Genomic DNA, 20,912 nt, shown 5'->3' with positions numbered 1-20,912 from the left:
AAATTCTGAGCCTTGGTTTTCTTATCTGTAAAAGGGAGGTGATAACATCTTCCTCACAAAGTTGTCGTAAGGTTTCAAAACACTGTTTGTAAATCACCTGGCACACAGTGAACCCTTAGTAAATGGTAGGATAACAGGATAGACTAACAGGCAGGATAGTGATATGGTTTGGACCCATGTCTCCATTCAAATCTTGGGTCGAATTATAATCCCCAGTGTTGGAGGTGGGGTCTGGTAGGAGGTGACTGGATCATGTTGGTGGATTTCCCCCTTGCTGTTCTCACAATAGTGAGTGAATCCTCGTGATATCTAGTTGTTTTGAAAGTGTGTAGCTCTTTCGCCTTTCACTTTCTCTCTCTCCTGCTGGCCATGTGAAGATGTGCTTTCTTCCCCTTTGCCCTTTTGCCATGATTACAAGTTTCCTGAGGCCTCCCCAACTATGCTTCCTGAGAGTCAATTAAACCTCTTTTCTTCATAAATCTCAGGTAGTTCTTTATAGCAGTGTGAGAACTGACTAATACAGAAAATTGATACTTGGAGTGAGGCACTGCTATAAAGATAACTGAAAATGTGGAGGTGACTTTGGAACTGGGTAATAGGCAGAGTTTGGAACAGTTTGTAGAACTCAGTACAAGATAGAAAGATGAGGGAAAGTTTGGAACTTCCTAGAGACTTGCCGAATGGTTGTGACCAAAATGCTGATAGTAATATGGACAATGAAGTCCAGGCTGAGGTGGTCTCAGATGGAAACAAGGAACTTACTGGGAACTGGAGTAAAGGTCACTCTTGCTATGCTTTAGCAAAGAGTGGTTCCTTCATGAATGGTTTAGCACTAACCTCTTGTTGCTGTTCTGACAATAAAGTTCTTACAAGATCTGGTTGTTTAAAAGTCTGTAGCATCTCCCCCTCTCTCTCTGGGTCCTGCTCCTGCCATGTAAGGCTCTCACTTCCGCTTTGCCTTCCACCATGAGTAAAAGCTTCCTGAGGCCTCTCCAGAAGTAGTTGCTGCCATGTTTCCTGTGCAGCCTGCAGAGCCATGAGCCAATTAAACTTCTTGTCTTTATAAGTTACCCAGTCTCAGGTATTTTTTTACAGCAATATGTGAATGGACTAATACAGATAGTATAGACTGAGGGCTCAAGATAAGCATCAGACACCGAGTGAAAGTGAGAAAGACCAGCCTGAAGGCATCTTCAAGGTAGCAATGGGAGAATGGATCTCTCAATTCTTACCCACTTTGAGAATACAATAGAGAGTGGAAAGGGAGAGAGGCACTTGTGAAGCAATTTCATCAATAGCTTCTGTGATGCTTTGAATCCTGACCCCAAAGGGAAGAGGATGCTTTATCCTTCACCTCAAAATGAATGAGGGAGAGACCACCATTGGGATTGCTCAAGAGTTGAAGATGAGATCCCTGCAGCTGGGGACTGGTGGGCTGGTCTCTGACACCCTCCTGGAAAATCCAGAGAACAGAGGCAGGCTAGGAAGTGCTTCTGGGGCAAAGAAGGTAGAGAGATAGAGAATAGCTGCTGTGTCAGGAAGTAGTGCTTGTCTTCAGTGGTATGTCAGGGGTGTGTGAAACCTGGGGATCAGATGTGACACCAAAGGCAGAAACAGCAACCTGGGATCCTGCCCATAATGACTCCCACCAGTAATGCAGGAGACTCCAATACCGTGAGTCTGAAAGGGGTGGATTTCTGAAAAACCAGGATCTGAGGGGAGTGCACAGCTCGTAGAAAATATGTCGAGAGCAGGAACCAGAGTGCTGTCGTAGAGAACTTTGAAAAAGCCAACCAAATTACCTTCAGAATGAGCCAATTTTAGGCATCTGCTGGACCCAGAGAGAATAGAACCATTTTATGGCAGTGCGGATAAGAGCTTTCCCATGTCTCCTATTTTCTTTTCCAGCCAAAACAGTTAGAAAGCAAAGGAGAGGCTGGGCACGGTGGCTCCCATCTGTAATCCCAGCACTTTGGGAGACCGAGGCAGGCAGATCACTTGAGGTAAGGAGTTTGAGACCAGCCTGGCCAACATGGAAAAACCCTGTCTCTACTAAAAATACAGCATGGTGAAACCTTGTGTCTACTAAAAATAAAAAACAAATTAGCTGGGTGTTGTGGCATGTGCCTGTAGTCCCAGCTACTTAGGAGGCTGAGGTGAAAGAAATGCTTGAACCCAGGAGGTGGTGGTTGCAGTGAGCTGAGATCATGCTACTGCACTCCAGTCTGGGTGACAGAGTGAGACTGTCTCAGAAAAAAAAAAAAAGAAAAAGAAAAAGAAAGCAAAGGAGAGCTGGGGATCTCCCTGGTTCAAGATAGAGGCACACCCCACATCTCCCTTCTGGGTGGCCTGCCTGAAACCATCCTTAAAAGGGAAGAGAACGGGACCACTCTTCTCCTTGAGGGAAGGTTGTAATGTTGCTTAATATCTTGTCAATGCTTTTGGTTTTTGAATTGTGGCTGTGTTTTGTAACTTAAAGAGACTACTAGAGTGGCTGTCACCCAAGGATGAGCAGAAAAGGGACTAGGTACACCATTTTTATGCAGGCTCCTGCACTGAAAATATCTGAAGGGAGCAATAAGAGGCAAAGATAAAGTTGTGTTGATGAGATAATCCCAGGCTTCATTCAATGAACAGGGTGTATTCGTGATTCGTGACATTACAAAAGATGGGATGGAGACTTCGTGGGGTTCTTGGAGGGGCTGGAGTGGATTGAGAGTCCTGTGGAATGTCTGTCAGTTGTCAGCTTCAGGGACTACTGGGGTGAATAGGGTGTCCTTGAAACACGCCCTGGGCCAGGCACAGTGGCTCATGCCTGTAATCCTAGTGCTTTGGGAGGCTAAGGTGGGCAGATCATCTGAGGTCAGGAGTTTGAGAGCATCCTGGTGAACACGGTGAAACCCCATCCCTACTAAAAATACAAAAGAACTAGGTGGCACACACCTGTAATCCCAGCTATTCAGGAGACTGAGACATGAGAATTCCTTGAACCTGGGAGGCGGAGGTTGCAGTGAGCCCAGATTGCACCACTGCACTCCAGCCTGGGCAACAGAGAGAGACTGTGTCTCAACACACCCTGGACCTTGGCTTTGGTGGGTGAGGAGAAGCCAGAAGTGAACAGTTACAAGATGCAGTCAATGTTTTATCTATCCCCCAAAGCTTTTCAAAGTGGGTGGTTATCCTTCCTTCTGCTCTTCTTTTGAGAGTGGGGGTATATTTTCTCTCAACCCACCCACCCCCAGGGAAAAGTCAAGTTTACCTTGTTGAGAAATACAGCATAATGGTTAAAAATGATGGATGGTCCACTAATCAGCAGCTGAATGACCCTTGTTGACAGGTTTCCTCATCTGTAAAATGGAATTAATAATGCCTGCCTCTTAGCACTGTAGAGTGCATGGAATTGCATAACTCACATAAGGGGTTTGCATGGCACAAGACACACAATTAAGTACACAGCCAATAACATCAGTTGCTTCCATTATCATAATCATGGCTATATAATGTACCAATTACTTATTCTTAAAACATTGACGTCGTTTTTAACCTCATGGAGAATACAAAAACACACCTCCAGGACGACCTTGAGAGAATGATGATTCATCAGGAGATTTCTTTTCTGAATACTATGCCATCTTTTTCTGGACAAAAGAGCCAATTTGGCATTACATACACCAGAACATGGGAATGGTTGGGATGTACGTAAAACATCAAGAGCACTGAAAAATGTCAATCACAAATCAACCTTAGCTATTATTTTGGACTCAGTCCTTACGAACATTATCTTGAATCTTCACGAGATTCAATTACAGGTGAGAGCCTTCAGCATCAGAGAAGTGAAAAGTGTAAGGTCATAGAGCAGGCAAACAACATCAGAATTGGAACTCAAAACCCAGAATGAGCCCATGATCCAGGTGCTAACTCAATCAGTTCTGGCTAGAGTTTGTCTGCTTAGTGAAGGAAATTCAAGAACTGTGCTTTTACTGGGGCAATTTAAATCCTGAGCCATAGAACGCAAGGAAAAGGGGACTGGGAGGGCTGTTTGTTGGGTGGGGCAGGAAGTGAAATGGTGAGGAGGCTAGTTAGGGTTAAAGAAGCATCCAAACTGCTTACTCGCTTTCTAAAAGCCCCTGCAGAATGCTCTCACCATTCTCACATTCCCTATGAGAATGCCGTATTCATGGCGTCTCAAATTCCTTGGTACCTGCCAACAAGCATTGCTTCCTGAGTTTTGAGGAGCCTCTTTTAAGAGGTCTAAAAATATCAAAGAAGCACTTTGATTAGCAGAGGATGGGATCAGCTAATAAGTAATAGCAACACAGGCGACAGTCACGTGCTAATTGCCTTTTGGGCATTTTCTTCAAGGGCTCTTAGAAGTGAAACATTTTAGTCATGTTAACGTTTTGGCTGCCTTTTCCCGAATGCATAAAAATGATCAGCATAAGAATTGTCATCTCTGGAAATGTCAGTATTTAAATGTTTTAATTCTTGATATTTGGGAGCCATTGGCGTTGATTTTGAAGTGAGAATATTAAGAGATAACATTTTGTGAGCACTTACTACCTGCCTGGGGCTATCCCTGATCCTCCCAACAACCCGATGAGGCAGAAACTGTTGTTATTTTTGTATGGAGGCGAGGGAAACTGAGGCACAGAGAGTAACTTGCCCAAGGTTACATAGCAAGTATTAGAATGGTATTCATATTTATGGGGCACCCAGCATGTACTGGGAATATAGTAATAAAACATATATGGGCCTTGCCCAAATGGAATTTCCAGTTGCCTAAGGAATGTGTTGCTTCACTGTGTGGAACTATCCTTGGTCCTGAGAAGAGAGACTAGAGAACATTGAACATTTTGCCAGTACCAGCCCCTGTGCAAGGTGCTAGGATAGAATAATGAGAAACGCATGGTCACTTTCCTCAAGGAGCTACAAGTCTAGTGGTGAGATCAGAAAAATAAACAGGCAATTATGATATAGAATTTGTTTTGGAGAAAATAAAAATTTCAGTGGGTCAGAGCTTGGATTCAGAGTGAATCCATTTAACTTGATATTTACTCAAATTATTCAACCCAATTAAGCTGTTTACAAGTATCAGCATTTCAGCCACACATACCCCAGAGCCTCATTTTTCGCTGTTTGGGCCTGTCTTTCTCTCCGTTTTATCTAGCAGGTCTTGGCAGTATATTGACCGAGGATCAAAATATGCCTTTCTTAGAAAGGTGACTCTAATTAGAAATGGCTTATAAATCTTCATTGAAACAAACATTATTTAGAAAGATGAGTCTAGGCCGGGCACAGTGGCTTATGCCTGTAATCTCAGCACTTTGAGAGGCCGAGGCGGGTGGATCATGAGGTCAGGAGTTCGACACCATCTTGACCAACGTGGTGAAACCCCATCTCTACTGAAAATACAAAAATTAGCTGGGCATGGTGGGGTGTGCCTGTAACCCCAGCTACTCAGGAGGCTGAGGCGGGAGAATCACTTGAACCCAGGAGGCAGAGCCTGCAGTGAGCCTAGATCACGTCATTGCACTCCAGCCTCGGCGACAGAGTAAGACTCCGTCTCAAAAATAAATAAATAAATAAAAGAAAGAAAGAAAGAAAGAAAGAAAGAAAGAAAGAAAGAAAGAAAGATAGATGAGTCTAAGCCACATGCAGGTTTTTTTCCCCTCTTTTTCTCATCCTTAGCTGTGTTTTTTTTTTTTTTTTTTCTGGCAGAAACCTGCTAGCATATTTTAGGAAAAGCTCAAGAAAATGCAAATATCCTTGTCTGTGGTCACGGGCACAGTCACATTCTTGTTTGCATCGCCTACAGCTAAAATTGGCACTTCCCCCTTTCTTCCAGAGACTTTTTAAATATATTCTTTAAAAATTGCACCAATAGCTGCCCCTTTTAGAGATATACTTGCCCCTTCTTACTGCGACCTACCAGGTTCATCTTAAGAGCACAGGCTTTCTGTAGTTATTTGGTCCTGGATTCAAATCCTAACTCCACCACCTGCTTCTCTGGTGTCTCTGGGAAGGTTGCAAAACTTCTTCAAGCCTCAGTTTCCTCATCTCTACAAGTAGAGATTGGATGTCATGATAGCACCTGCCACACTGGATTGAAGAGTTCATTTTAATAACATATGCAAAGCAATTGGTGCAAAATAGATGCTCAGTAAGTGGTAGTCATTTTTTTTTTCACGTGCCATCAAGGGAGCCTAGCAATTTCCAGGTTAAGATTCCCTGCTTCTTCAGACAAAGACAAAGAAATCAAAGAGGTTAAGTGATTTGTCCAAAGTCATACAGCCGGACCAGGTGCAGTGGTTCACGCCTGTAATCCCAGCACTTTGGGAGGCCGAGGCGGGTAGATCTTTTGAGCCAAGAAGTTCAGGACCAGCCTGGGCAATATGGCAAAACCCCGTCTCTACTAAAAATACAAAAAACCCCAAAAATCAGCTAGGTATGGTGGCATGTGTCTGTAATCCCAACTATTTGGGAGGCTGAAAAAAGAGAATCCCTTGAACCTGGGGGATGGAGATTGAATCGAACTGAGATCATGCCACTGCACTCCAGCCAGTGTGACAGAGTGAGACTGTCTCAAAACAAACAAACAAACAAACAAACAAACAAACAAAAACAACAAAACACAAAGTCATACAGCCAGATAGTGAGAGAGCTGGGAACCAGGTCTCTTAATTCCATGTAAGGGCTATGCCTGCTCCACCACCATGCAAATTTCTGGAAAGGTATTGCCATGAAAAACCAATAAGAATTTGACTGTTTGAGGGGAGGTCTTGAGAGGTAGCTCCAAGCTATTCCCTCTCTATGTCCCATCTAAATTGCAGGCTCCATTTTCTGTCTCTCTCTCTCTCTTTTTTTTTTTTAAGATGGAGTCTCCCAGGCTGGAGTGCAGTGGCATGATCTGGGCTCACTGCAACCTCCACCTCCGGGGTTCAAGCGATTCTCCTGCCTCAGCCTCCTGAGACGCTGGGATTACAGGTTCATGCCACCATGCCTGGCTAATTTTTGTATTTTTAGTAAAGATGGGGTTTCAGCATGTTGATCAGGCTGGTCTCGAACTCCTGACCTCATAATCTGCCTGCCTCGGCTTCCCAAAGTGCTAGGATTACAGGTGTGAGCCACTGTGCCCGGCTTCCTTTTTCTGTCTTAAGCAGGGTTGGTTTGGCTTTAATGTTATGTAATTAATGGCTGCTTATGAGACAAGAGAGCACTAGAAAGATCCTACTCATCCAAGTCTTAGTTGTACATCTACCATGTGGCAGGTCCTGTGGGATACCAAGGTGGTAACAACAAAAAAGCTACCACATTTCTTGCTCTGGAGGAGCTTATAGTTTCCTAGGGAAGGTAGTATTACAAAGATGAATTTTATGGTGCAAAAGAAGCATGTGACTTGGATTGGGAGGTGGTGGCCAGGGAAGTCTTCTCAAAAGAAATGACATTTAAGCTGACACTGAAAGATGTAGGAGAGATTGTGTGTGTGTGTGTGTGTGTGTGAGAAAGAGAGAGAGAGAGAGAGAGAGAGAGAGAGAGAGAGAGAAAGAGAGACAGAGAGAGAGAGAATGTTCTAAGAGGAGGAGGAAGATATCAGGCAGAAATTCCAAAACTAGTGTGACTCCTTAATGGTGACCAAGTGATGAAAGATGAGGCTGAAGAACCTGCCATCAGCCAGATCATGCAGAGACTTTTAAACTTCGTTAAAGATATTCATCTTCATTGTGAGGACAACAGATGGTCATTGAATTGTTTTAACAAGGGGAATGACAGTATCACACTTGCATTAAAAGACAATGGATCAGATGGAAGGTAAAAAGTATAGTTATGGGGCCAGTGGGATGGTCCTGGCAATAAATAATGGTGCTATGGACCAGGTAGTAACCTTGGGGAAGGAGGCAGCATCCACTGAACACCCACCCTGTGGCAGTTAATTGGACACATGGGGTGATGAAGAGGCAGAGGTCATAGATGAAGCTTGGGTTTCTACTTGAACAACTGGGTACATGACGGGATCATTTATTTAGATGGGGAAGGTTTTACCGTCAGATAGGCATTCGACTGGGCAAGGGTAGTCCAGACTTTAGTATCTTTCTGCTGGTGATTCTCAACTGTGAATGGTCTTGCCCCCTGAGGACATTTGGCAATACTGAGATGATTTTGGTTGTCACCGTGGGGAGGCTGTGACTGTCATCTAATAGGGAGAGGCCAGGAATGCTGCTTCACACCCTGCAATGCAAGGGATAGCCTATCTGGCCTCAAATGTTCAACAGTGCCAAATTTGAGAAACTGCTGAAACGCCAAGCCTGGAGAGAAGTAACACACTAGATATTTCCAATTATTTAAAGCTTTCATGGGAGTTCATGGGGCAAAGTCCTCCCTAATTTGACAACCCGTTGGGACAGAAACTTGGGTAACTTTGTGTATGGAGAGGGAGAGTGTGAAAAGAGTGATCTGCTGGAGCTCTGTGAGGGAACATTTTTTCAGACAGGATACCAAGAAAGAACTTGGCTTTTGCAGAAGAATGGTAATACGCCCCCCTCCCTTCCTCCCCGATGTATTAGAAAATGAGTTCTAGGTTTGGCTCAGTGTCTAGTACCACCCTAAGTCTATATCCAGCCAACATTCAAGATTCAGATGGCTTCACTGCACCTGTCTTTCCATGATAGAACTTGTTTCTACCTCAAACTCATATATATATATATATATATAGTTTGCCTTTCTTTTGGTAGTTGTTATGCACCGTCTTGATTCATAGTTATTTATAAATGTTCTTTCCAACAGCACTGTGGGTTCCTTGGGAGAAGACCACAAGTCTGCTGCATTTTAGCGCCCTCAAAACATCTGTCACATGGGAGGTGCTCAATATATACCTCAAAAGATGACCCTGATCATGTACCAGGCTGCAATGGGGGGATAATCTCTGTCCATTCTGCCCCTGATCTACAGCCCACCACGAACCCCCTGACAATGCTGAGCCTATCCCAGAATCTGTCCCAGTTGCATAATCTCCCCACTTTGTGAAATCCAGAAACCCCGAGGCATTTCCAGGCTTGAAAGCCGATTGCCAGACGCGGCTAATTTTCAAGTTATTAAATAAAACTACCGATTGCATAAATTCCAATTTAGGCAGAAATACATTAGATCAAAATTGAGCCCCGCAAGAAATTTTCTCAGCAGAGTTTGAAAACAGGAATTTGGAAGGGAAAATGCCACCATCTCATGATAGAAGGTATCCCATTATGATGATTATGATTTTGAATTTAGCTGTCAGAAATATCTCTGAGAAAAAATATGTTGGTTTATTCAGTCCAAGAAAGGTTTAATTGGCTTCTGTCAGATTTTATGGAAGTGCTATTTGCCACTGAACCCCATATGAATTTTTGCAGCTTTTGAATGTAACAGCTGATGGCTGAGTCTCTGGAGGCTGTGGAGATGTTGAGAGGAAGTCAAGAATAAGTTTCTTTCCACAGTTGTGCAAAGGCTTATCTAACCAGAATTTCCTTAAGCCTCACCAAACAGTGGAAACAGATGGGGGTCACAGGAATAAAGATGGCACACATTCCATTTGTTTAGATCCATGCTCGTGTTATTCTCCCTACATTTTTCAGAGTGTCCAGAGTGTCTCATTTGATTTTCTTTATTCACTTCTGTGTCCCCACCACCTATAACCATACTTGGCACATACTTGGAACTCAGTACATGTTAGTTGAGTGAATAAATGTTCCCACTGGGGGAACTCTACTTTTTCCCTCACCCCTGCAGCTCTTTGATGGGTACTACTATGGACAAGTGCCCTTGAGATTCCTAAGCAGTTGTTGTGTAGGGTAGGGGATAGGGATGACTCTCTTTTTTGGGTTACCCTCTGTCAATGCATGGCTTGGGATCCCTATTATTTGAGTTTTTGTGAAATCATTTGTGCAAGTCACTGCTGAGTAGTCAATCCAGTACTCATCTTCGATATCACCATGGCTTCCTAGCCCCTGCTTTCTATACTCATGTTAGATGCATACTTTCCCAGCCATTCTTACCGCTAGAAAAGAGAGGTGATGCTGTTCTGGAAAATTAGAAATAGAGAAAAAAGGTCAGGAAGATTCTTGGAAAGCTTCTATTTGCCTCATAAAAGGGACAAACATAGCTTTTCCTCTCTACTTTTTCCTCTTTCTGCTGGAATATGGATGCGATGCCTGGACCTGGGACAGTCATTGTGTGACCACGAGGGAAAAGGCCTTGGCAGCCTGACGCTGGTGAGCTCTCGAGCCAATGCCAGCAGCTATCCACCTCCAGACTTCTCACACGAGAAAAATAACTTCCTATTTGTTTACTTCACTGCTTTTCAGTTTTTCTCTTACTTGCAGCCAAAAACAACCCTAACTGATGGTGTTTTCCTTTTCCTTTTTCCTCCCTACCCTTTGGCTCTCTATGGGATTAAAACATGAATAATGGGACTGAGCTGAGAGGTAAATCCAAGGGACTCAAACCATGCTCAGGAGCACCCCCTTCTCCACAACTAACACATTGCATCTCTCATGCAAACATATTCTCATACCAACTCTAAAAATATCTTTGGACCTGCTTCTTCCCTTCTACCCTTAAGCTGGGGCCTGGCCTCATTAATGATGGACCTCACTATGTGACTTTACAGTTAATACTCAGGTTCCTCTAGACTTCATTTCTGAGTTGGGCATATCTTCAAAACAGTCATGGTAGCACTCATGTCCAATCAGAGAAGGGAGAGGAGCACAAGTAACAATAATGACCACTGCCACCACTTACTGGAGGCTAACTGGGTATTGTGCTCAGTATTTCACATGCGTTATTTTATTTCATCCTTCCAAAACATCTATGCCATAGATCTTATTGTTCTTCAACCCCATTTAGCAGAAACTCACACTGGAGTGTCAAAAAGAGGATTTGAACCCACCTTTGCCTGACTTCAAAGGCAGAGCTTCTAACTAATTACAAAGCTTATTATCCCATCAATGAGACTCTTGGATCATTTCTTCACTCCTCTCCCATCCTCCCCTCTCCCTGCAGAGCAGCTGCCTCTTTGCAGATGGGACATATAGCCTGCTTCATTTTGTACAGCATGAAGAGTGTCAATCGCTTTTCCCATGTCAGGAGGTAATGAACACACTCCTTCCCTGCATCCTGATTTATCACGGAAAGGAGCCGACTGTCACATGGCCATGCAATTAGACACAGCAAGATTCGCTAAGGCAAGCATTGCCTGTCCAAAGCATTAGGCCACAAAAATAACAAAACAAAACAAAAAAACCCAAACAAACCATCTAAACAAAAAGCATGAATTCTGCAATTTATCTCATGCAGTAGCAATGGAGCTACAAGAACCCCTCGGAAAGAGAAAAGAGTCTCTTCTCCCTCATTGTTCTTTTCCTGGCTTAAGTCATGAACGATATAAAAATGGAGGTACAGCCAGCTGAGATGCTTTAGAACTGAATCTCAAGTTGTTGTTAGATATTTTATTTTGTTTTATTTTTTCAGGGTAATCAGTGATTCCACGCAGGGGGCGTGGTCTCAGTAATTAGAGGCCAGAGAGATCACTGAGCACTGACGTCACCTTTAACAGAAACCAACGACTCACCACAGCCCAGCATTTATCTCTTCAGGTCACAATTTCTTCTATTTGGACAGGGAGGAAAATCGTTTTATGTTTGCGGTGGAAACGTATTGTGCTGGGAGTCAAGGTTTCTCTTGTTGGGGAAAATGTTTCTCAAATATGTTGGTTCTCCTTTTCTGACTCCAGGCAGCCCAGCTGGGTGTATGCTGGACTGGGCTTCCAAGACTGTCTCTGGAGACATCCATCCTCATCATTTGGTGGTGGGTGGCGGGGGGTGGGGTGGCAGGAAGGATGGAGACTGTCAGGCCCAGATCTTTTCCATACCTGGGATTCTGCCTGGTTTGTCCCCTTCTTCAGGTACCTGTCAACTTACCTCTCAGCAGAGAACTAGACCCTGGGGATCTTCAAGCCCCAGTCTACCTAGGTACTAAAGCTTATTAACAATACCTCTATTATAGAGTTGTTGAAAGGATTAAACAACGCCATAATGGTGGCTACCATTTAATGGTATTTACTTTATACCAGGCTCTGTTCTAACAGCATTACCCACATTAACTCCTCTAATTCCCACAACACCCCTTTGACGAGGAAGCATTTTTACATGTATTTCATCTATTCTGAGATGCACCTTTTCTTTCTGCATTTTAATACCTCTGAAACTGGGACACAGAATTGAAACAGGTGATAGTTTAATTTGTTGAGTTTTCTTTTTTAGCAGCACAAGAAAATGGTGATGCATCTGGAAATGGAAGGCTTCTTGGATTAGATAAAATGTGATACACTTGTTTCACAGAGCAGCAAACTGAGGCACAGAGAGGAAATGAGTAGCTCAAGGTCACACAACCTAGTAAGTGGCAGTGTTGGGGTTCGAACCCACAGAGTTTGCTGAAGAATATGCTCTTTTATTGGTTGATTGATTTACTGAGACAGGATCTCGCTCTGTCACCCTGGCTAGAGTATAGTGGCACAATCACAGCTCACTGCAGCCTTGACCTCCTGGGCTCAAGCAAGCCTCCTGCCTCAGCCTCCCAAGAAGCTGGGACCATAGGCATATGCTACCACACTTGGCTAGTGTTTTTTTTTTTTTTTTTTTTTGTGGAGATGGGGTCTCACTATAGTACCCAGGCTGGTCTCAAACTCCTGGGCTCAAGTGATCCTCCTGCCTCGGACCCCCAAATTGTTGAGATAATAGGCATGAGCCCCTGCGCCTGGCAGAATCTGCTCCTTTAATAACTAAAAGCTAGGATATGAGCAAGGCACTCAGAATGGTTCCTGGAAGTTTCAGGATCTGCCCAAATTAGGGATGCTTCTTTTCTCTCTGGGTTTTTAATGACAACAAGGTAGGAAGTTCAGGCTCTAAGAGATGGAGCTTGTATAAAGGATTGCAAACCTTTACAGTTTTTGTCAAATGCTGCTTTTGAGTTCTCATTCTAGAACATAAAGGGGGATGTTCTAAGCACCTCTCTTTTTCAGCCTTTTCCAAGGCAGAAATCATGGGTCCGTGGTAATCCTATATACAATCTGCTTCTCCCCTCCCCCATGTCTGATCCCATTAGACTTCTGCTTCCTTGGGAAACAAAGGGAAAAGAGACTCCCTAAGCAGATTAGGGGGCCCAACATACGGGCAAGCTAGACGGCTTCTTTAACAAAAGACTTTCAAACCGAGGATTTGCATATGTTATTTATATTCCCTCAGTTAAAAAAAAGAAATCATGAAGATCCTGTACAAAGCAGTTGCCAGTGGAATATTCATTAGGGTACAGCAACTTCCAACCCTGTGAGAAAGGAAAACGGCCAGTTCAGAGGGCTTCGAGACCCTTTTGAGGTTTTTTCCAAAGTCATTCATTATACTAGCATGCAGGGGACTCTTAATACTACCACGCAGCCAGTGTGGCCACACCTTCCTCCAGGAGAGGCCACTCCTCATATTCCTCCTCACTGGACACTTACCGGCCGCCTGGCATTTTGTGATGCTATTTTTAGGTGTCATTCCCTTTCCTCCTCCAAACAAACCTGGAAGCTATTTGAAGCCAATGATTGTGTCTTATACCTTATTTTAGTAGCCCCTGTGGTGCTGGGCACATTGAACAGAACAACCATTTATCACAGCTTGACTAGAATGGTGAGATGGAGAGAGCTTGTGCTCAGAGCTACACAGACCCGAATTTAAACCCCAGTTCTGTTCCTTGCCCGTTGGGTGTCCTTGGATAAGGGACCTGTCCTCTCTGAGCCTCAGTGTTGCCATCTCATGAGGAGGTAACAGTTCATAGCCTGAAGGATTGTAGAAGGTTCTGAAAATATCACACTTAAGAGTTTTTTGAGTTCAATACGTGGCACATGATGCATGCATACTCAATACGTGCCAAATATCATCATCATCATGATCGTGACTGCAATTATTAGTCGTTTGGTTTACCCCAGACATCAATCCTGATCTCTACATATTTCCTTGTGGCTTGTCACTTTCTAGTGACCCTAGATTAGTTTAACTAATGCTTTACTATAGCTCTAAAACCTTGAAATTCCTAAAGGCACGATCTTTTGAATGTGAGCTAGGAACCCTCTGGCATCTTCATTATTTCCTAGAAAGTAGAGAGGGGTGGAGAAGGATTTCAGCGAAGCTTTTGGGCCAGAAGTCTTGGTCTGTCCAACAGTTCCCTGGAAGCCTTCTTCCCATCACTTGACCTCCCTGAGTCCCACTACCCTCCTCCCATGAAAGAGATGATCATTTCAACTTCTACATCTTCCTCCACTCTCTACATCTCTCTATGGTAGGATGAAAACTTCTATTGCATTTATTTGAGTACAATGGCTTGTTTCTTCCCAAAATCCAACATGCAGACACACACACACACAAATACACACACATGCACGCGTGAATCTAAATTAGCTGTCCCTTTTCTTGGCTCCCACAACACCCTCTGATACTTCCTCAACACATCATTAATCAACCTGCATTATAACAATGTTTCTTATCTCTTTTACTCCCCTTCCCAAGCATATACACTATAGATTGTGAGATTCTTGAAAGCGAGTCTCATTTTTAACTAGAGCAAGTGTTTAGCACCTAACAGGGGTTCAATAAATCTTTACTAAATAAATGAAATAACAATATAACTAAAACCTAAAGTGTGCTTACTATATGTCAGGAACTGTGCTCATGGCTTTTGGCGTACATTAACTCATTTAATGCTCACAGCAATCCGATGAGCAAGCTCTATGACATTTCCGTTTTGCAGATGGCAGCACTGAAGCAGAGAAGTTCTGCAACTTGCCCAAGGCCACAGGGCTGCGAAGAGGCACATCCAAACCCAGGGTGATTGTGTCTGCTGCTCCTCTGATGCTCACCCTCCCTATTGAAGTGTTCATTTCCCTCTTCATTCTTTGCATCATTCATTCCCCCACTGCTATGCTGGAAAGTTCAGTCCCAGAGGGGGCTGCTCTAGATTGAACATCCTTCTGTGTGGTATTTTGAGATGAAAGGAGATGGAAAAAGGTTGTATCTTGAAGAGTGGTCTTGCTAAGAGGGCTGAGTAATGAGGAGTGCACAGAGATAGGTTGAGCCTTAGAGAAGAACAGCTTGGGAATATTTTGGACCACATGGAGAGCCCTGTGAGTTTTAAGCTCTCCTTCATGGACTGACCGCCCGCCGGGCCCTCCTCCTGGGGCGTGACTGTGAGCCACAAGTGTGCCTTGTGGATGCACCAGAGTGGACCAGCATTGCTGACCTTGGCCAATCCATGCAAAGTGGGGTTTGAGGGTACAATAACAAATGCACACTTACAGTTGTGCTTACCCATTAATGGTTATTTAAAAACAGGAACTATTAACCTCAGTCATTCAGCACATATCGATTTTTCTTTGTTTTTCAAATCAACAACACCATTTCATGTCCCATAAACACATTATCCAGCGTTAACATCACAGTGGACAGTTTTCATAGCTTATTCCATTTAGTCCTCACACTGCTTCTGCCTAGTTGATGTTGCTGTTCTAATTTCATAGACACAAGGAAATAAAGTCTCAGAGACGCGAAGCAGTTAACCTGTCTAAAGTCACACAGCTGGTGAATGGCAAACCTAGCCTTCAAACCTCAAAAGTTGACCCTCTGCAAGCTCTCCATAGAGAGAGGGGATACACTTGTTTCCGGAGACCGGCAGATCTCTGAGAGTAAGTTCTGCGAACGGCAAACCTACAATTCATCTTAATTTTTTTCTGATGTTCTACAGTGTCACTGCTGATTTATCCCATCATTTTGGAATTACTGGCTAATAGGATGGCCCAGCTCACTGCTCTGGTTCGCGTTTTCATTCTTTGAGAGAAACCGACCATTGATAGCAACAGGGATGTGTCTCGACAATTTAATTACACCAACCATGACTCTCCTTTCTCCCCCTGTCCCTTGTTGGTCTCGAGGCTAATTCCTATTTCACTTGTCCTCTAAAATATGATTGGTTTCGGCAAGAGGGAAGACTTACCTGCCTTAGGTTCTCCGAGGCATAAAAGGGCCGGACAGCCCCCGCGTTGGGGGAACTCTGAAGTTTCTTGGTGGCTGGAACCTTGGTCATCTTAAAAATCCTTCAGGCTTCAGCCTGTGCCCCCAAGGCAAGGATTTTTCCAGAATCTTCTACTTCAGTAGTCACTGGTATGAGAGGTTTCGGCAACTTCTCCCTGATCCCCAGGTCCCAGTTACAGGAATTCCAAAGCGGTTTCCGTGAGGAGTAATGAGAAAGCACCTGGGTCTTCCGCAGACGGGATGAGGAAGTCCGGGTAGGGCAGAATCAGGTGAGCCTACAATTATTTACTTTTTGAAAGGTTACAAACTTCTGTAAGCTTCCCCCTCTTCGGAAGGGATATCTTTCTCTTCTATAAGCAAAATAAAATATGAACTAAAAAAAAAAATAAAATTCCAGTGACAAAGTGTGAGAGGGGTCCCGTGGAGGGGCTCCCAGATCCCCATCCTCCAAGAGTGGTCGAGAACTAAGGCGGCCCCAAAGAGGGGTTTATCGCACTGCGGGGAAAGTCGGCAACTGCTAACCGCGGGGCGGGGGAGGGGGGCACCCGGTTGCTTGGCTACGGGACGCGGAGGAGGGCTTCCTCATTGGCTGGAATTGGTGGGGGCGGTGTCGTGGGGATCGTGAACCCTCCCAGGTTGCTGGGACGCCGGCTCAGAGCAGCGTCCTTTAGACAAATTGGTTTCTCTTTTCAGGCCTGAGGACCATACCCTTTCTCTCTGCCTAACTACAAGCGACTCCTTCCTTTCAAACTCTGCTCTGTCCTGTTGCTAACCCACTAGTAATTTTTTGTGCCTTGGAGTGGGTGGCCTGTAGCCCTGCAATTCTTAACCTGAGAGGCCTGTTTCTCCCTTTTTCCACCTGGCAAACTCCTGCTCATCCTTCAAAGCCCTTCATTTCATAAAATGAAATATTGTTATTCCATTTATTTAGCAAAGATTTATTGACTCTTTGCTAAAATAACATAAAGTAAAAATAAAATTAAAAAAATAAGACTCGCCCTCAAGAATCTCACAATCTATAGTATGTATGTTTGGGATGGGGAGCAAAAGACAAGAAACATGGCTATAAAGCAGGATGATCTATGATGTGCTGGGGAAGTATCATAGGGTATTGTGGGAGTGAAGAATAGGGACAGCTGTATATAGGTATAGATATATGCACACACATACATATGTAAATACACATATATAGACATGTATATATGTGTAAGTATATACGTATTTGTGTGTGGGGGCATGTGTGCATATGACATTTATTGAGTGCTTAGGATGTGCTAGACACTGTTCTAAGTGTCACATATTGACTCAATCCATACAGCACCTCTTTAAAGAAGGCGTTTTATTACCCCATTTCACAGCCTAAGCAACTGAGGTACAGAGACATTAAATGACAAGTTTAAAGTCATATGTGTGCTGCAACTGAAATTCAAAGCCAGAACTGTTTGGGTCTAAAGAGCAAGCTTTTAACCACTTAGATGCCTAACTTTGCTGAGTTTGGGTTCTATGTCTTTAAAATGGGGACAATAGCTTTGCCACAGGTTGTTAAGAATTGAAGTAGATGATGCATATGAAGGCTGAGCCCGTGGGGAGTCCTAGCTAAGTGGTACTATTATTATTCCCTGACATCATTTCCCTAGGAAAAATCAGGCGTTCTCACCGTGCTGGGTTCATTTCACAGCAGATGTTAATACTAACTGATATTTATTGATCACTTGCTCTATGCTAGGTACTGTACTAAGCACTTTGCATACATTAACTCATTTAATCCTTCCAATAACCCTATGGGGTAGGTTCCCAGCCTGCAGCAGATTTATTTCATATGTTTGGATTTGAATGCCTTATCCTTGGCATTGTTTCACACTGTATCTATCTGATTAATGTTTTATCCCTCAACCTTGAGCTACTGGGGATTATGCTATCATTATGGCTGCATCTTCTCTGTTTCTTTTTTTTTCTTCTTTTTCTTTTTTCTTTTCTTTTTTGTTTTTGAGGCAGAGTCTTGCTGTGTTGCCCAGGCTGGAGTGCAGTGGTGTGATCTCAGCTCACTGCAACCTCCGCCTCCCAGGTTCAAGCAATTCTCCTGCATCAGCCTCCTGAGTGGCTGGGATTCACGCCAGGCTAATTTTTGTATTTTTAGTAGAGACAGGGTTTCACCATGTTGGCCAGGCTGGTCTCAAACTCCTGAACTCAAGTGATCTGCTGGGATTACAGGCGTGAGCCATGGTGCCCAGCCCATCTTCTCTGTAGAAGGCATCTACTGCAAGATGACGCTCTACAGAATGCAAAATACCTAGCCATGTAGCTCTAGATGCTGATGCCTGAAAGTCATTATTTTCTTACCATTGACTAAAGACTGACCCTGACCTTCCCTTTCACAGGAAGTTTTGGTTCTCTGGCTTCCTTTGTGGGCAGCATTAAGCAATCGGCAGATACTTTCAGAATGAAGCAGATAAAGGGAATCATGTTTGGGAGATAGGGCTGGGGATGAGGGGATGAGAAAACAAGGCAGGATGGGAAATGTTCAGCCCTGAGTAGAACAGACAAAAGCTGTCTTCATATGCTTTTGTAGAACAGGCTTAGCAAAGAGGAACTCAACTAGTTCTGTATTAGCTCAAAGAATAGGAGGAAGTTTGGGTTCAATAGGAAGAAATGCTACACAGCAGAACATAATTTAAAAAGGTGTGACCTCTGGAGTCCAGCAGAATTAGTCACTGAGCAGCTTCAATGATAATAATTCTTACAGGACTGTGATGAAAAGCAAATGGGATAATTCCTGCAAAGCACAATGCCTAGTGCAGAGGAAGTGCTCAATAAATATTAGCCCTTATTTCTTTTGTTGTTATTATACTCACCTGTCAGAGCCATGTAAGAACTGGAAATAGGAAGGGCTGTAGAACTGAAAAGACATGCGTTCAATTCCTGGCTCTGCCATTTGCTGCCAGTAAGACCTGGGTCAAGTTCACTTCTCCAAGCTTCAATTTTTTCACGTGTATAAAACTCATGTGTGGTGAATGGTTAAGCCTGTTTTATACTTGCTACCAGGAGGATGAAGCAAAATAATACATTTCCCTTCTCTGTCTAGGAAAGGGTATATTCCTTAAAGAGGGAACGAACTACCCACCACTAGAGGTGTTCAACTAAATGCTGTATGGCTTCTTGGATTTTTGATCACTTGGGGGTGTTAAACTAGATGATATTTAAGGCTTTCCAAACAGAGACTGAGAGACTATATAGAGTACTAGTTGAGTCAGTGTCTAAATCCCAACTCAGCCACTTACCAGTTGTGTGATTTTAACCAAGTAACTTATCTGCCCAAAGCTTTGGTTTTCTCATTATAGAATGAAGATAATAGTACATTCGTGAAAATGATATCATGTACATAAAACATTTAGTACAGTTGGCACATAATAAATGTTCAATAAATGCTAGCTCTTGTTTTTTTAATCATGTGAACAAAAATATTTTCTAGAATGATTTAGTGCTTTGGGGGGCCAACTACCGTTAGTAAGAAAAGCTCTTTGGTCTTATGGCATCTCCCAATCTAGCTCTAGCTGGGTGGAGAAGAATCTCTCTCTCTCTCTCTCTCTCTCTCTCACACACACACACACACACACACACATACACACACACACACAATGAAACAGTACATAAGGTGTTAATTGGGATCCTCCAAGAAGATGCCAGAATGAGATTAGATGTGCTAGGGATTTATAGAAGAAAATGGTTGTGAAAGATAAGGGGGAAGGAAGTAGGAGTACATAAGGAGTGTCTGTTGAAGAGGAGAAGGAAGAAAAGATTGGGTAGGAAAAGCCATGCACTGAGACACAGTTCTGAGAAAGTCTCAGCCAGGCTGACAGGGAGACCCTGAGCCAAAGTTGTCCAGTGGATGAATCTCCCATTGTGCAGGAAAGTCCTGGTTTTAGGACCCTTATTCTGCTCAGTGATTAACTAGAAACAGCTGGGTGTGGGATGTACACAGTAGATTCAAAGATGCAGCATCTGTCAGTCAACTATGCTCCCTGCAGCATTCTCTTGGTGAGGCATTTGAGCTGGAGACCTCCATGGCCCTTCCAGGTCATCTTTTTTGCTGCACAGATTCACTTTAGAATGCATGCCCAAGTAACAGTCCCTCCCTCCTGGCTCCTGTGGGCATCCTTTCCTGACAGGAAACTTAGAAAAGGGAAATTAGTGGGACAAACTATAGCCTCCATCACTGCAACTGGCATCGGGTCTGAAATTGGTGTTTGTTCTTTTCCTCCTTCACTATACATTCTAAATTCCCCCTCAAGCTTAGCTCTTCCCTCTCTAGGTCTAGGCTTAGCTAGTGGAGTGACCAAAATCTTTACTCCTGAGAATTCTGAGCCTTTAAGTAAATCTAGTCTCCTCATTGTCTCAGGGTTGCTGCGTGTATCCATTCCTAGTTAAAACTGATCAAGAGAGTACTTATTAGGAGGCACCCAAGTGGATCACTCAGGTTCCATATATGTTCCTTCCTGCCGTTATCTGTATAATCACTGATCGGGATCAATTGTCCTTCCCAAAATTGTGACTCCTCTTCTCACCTGCTGGTTCCTGGACACAAGGAGTTCAAAGTGTCTGGTGGCAGCTATAGCTAAGAGTTAATACAATCCGTGCTGTATTAACGGATTAATACAAGAGTGTACTCACTTTGGGAACCTGGACCTCTCACCCTGCCCAGCCCAGAGTTGCAGAAATGGAAAGGACACACTCCCTCAGTGCTTCATTGGGCATGAGGGCAGTGGAACCACTCCTGGTTCCACTTATTGGCTCCTGGATCTCTGGGGTTCCTGGATCTTG

General features: G+C 43.7%; 1 protein-coding gene across 1 annotated transcript in view; it reads right to left on the bottom strand.

The window, feature by feature from the left end:
• CCDC60 (coiled-coil domain containing 60) overlaps positions 1–16,593 on the bottom strand; it is a 205,132-nt gene extending 188,539 nt beyond the window's left edge. The window contains exon 1 of the mRNA XM_028829958.2: positions 16,057–16,593. Coding sequence (XP_028685791.2) covers positions 16,057–16,146 — 90 coding nt within the window. The 5' untranslated portion in view covers positions 16,147–16,593. The remainder of the gene's footprint in view (positions 1–16,056) is intronic.
• Between the last annotated feature and the right edge of the window lie 4,319 nt (positions 16,594–20,912).

Source organism: Macaca mulatta, chromosome 11 (genome assembly GCF_049350105.2).
Source record: "Macaca mulatta isolate MMU2019108-1 chromosome 11, T2T-MMU8v2.0, whole genome shotgun sequence".
Taxonomy (NCBI): domain Eukaryota; kingdom Metazoa; phylum Chordata; class Mammalia; order Primates; family Cercopithecidae; genus Macaca; species Macaca mulatta.
The sequence above is the reverse complement of the archived record's forward strand: the minus strand, read 5'-3'. Positions and strand labels throughout refer to the sequence as shown.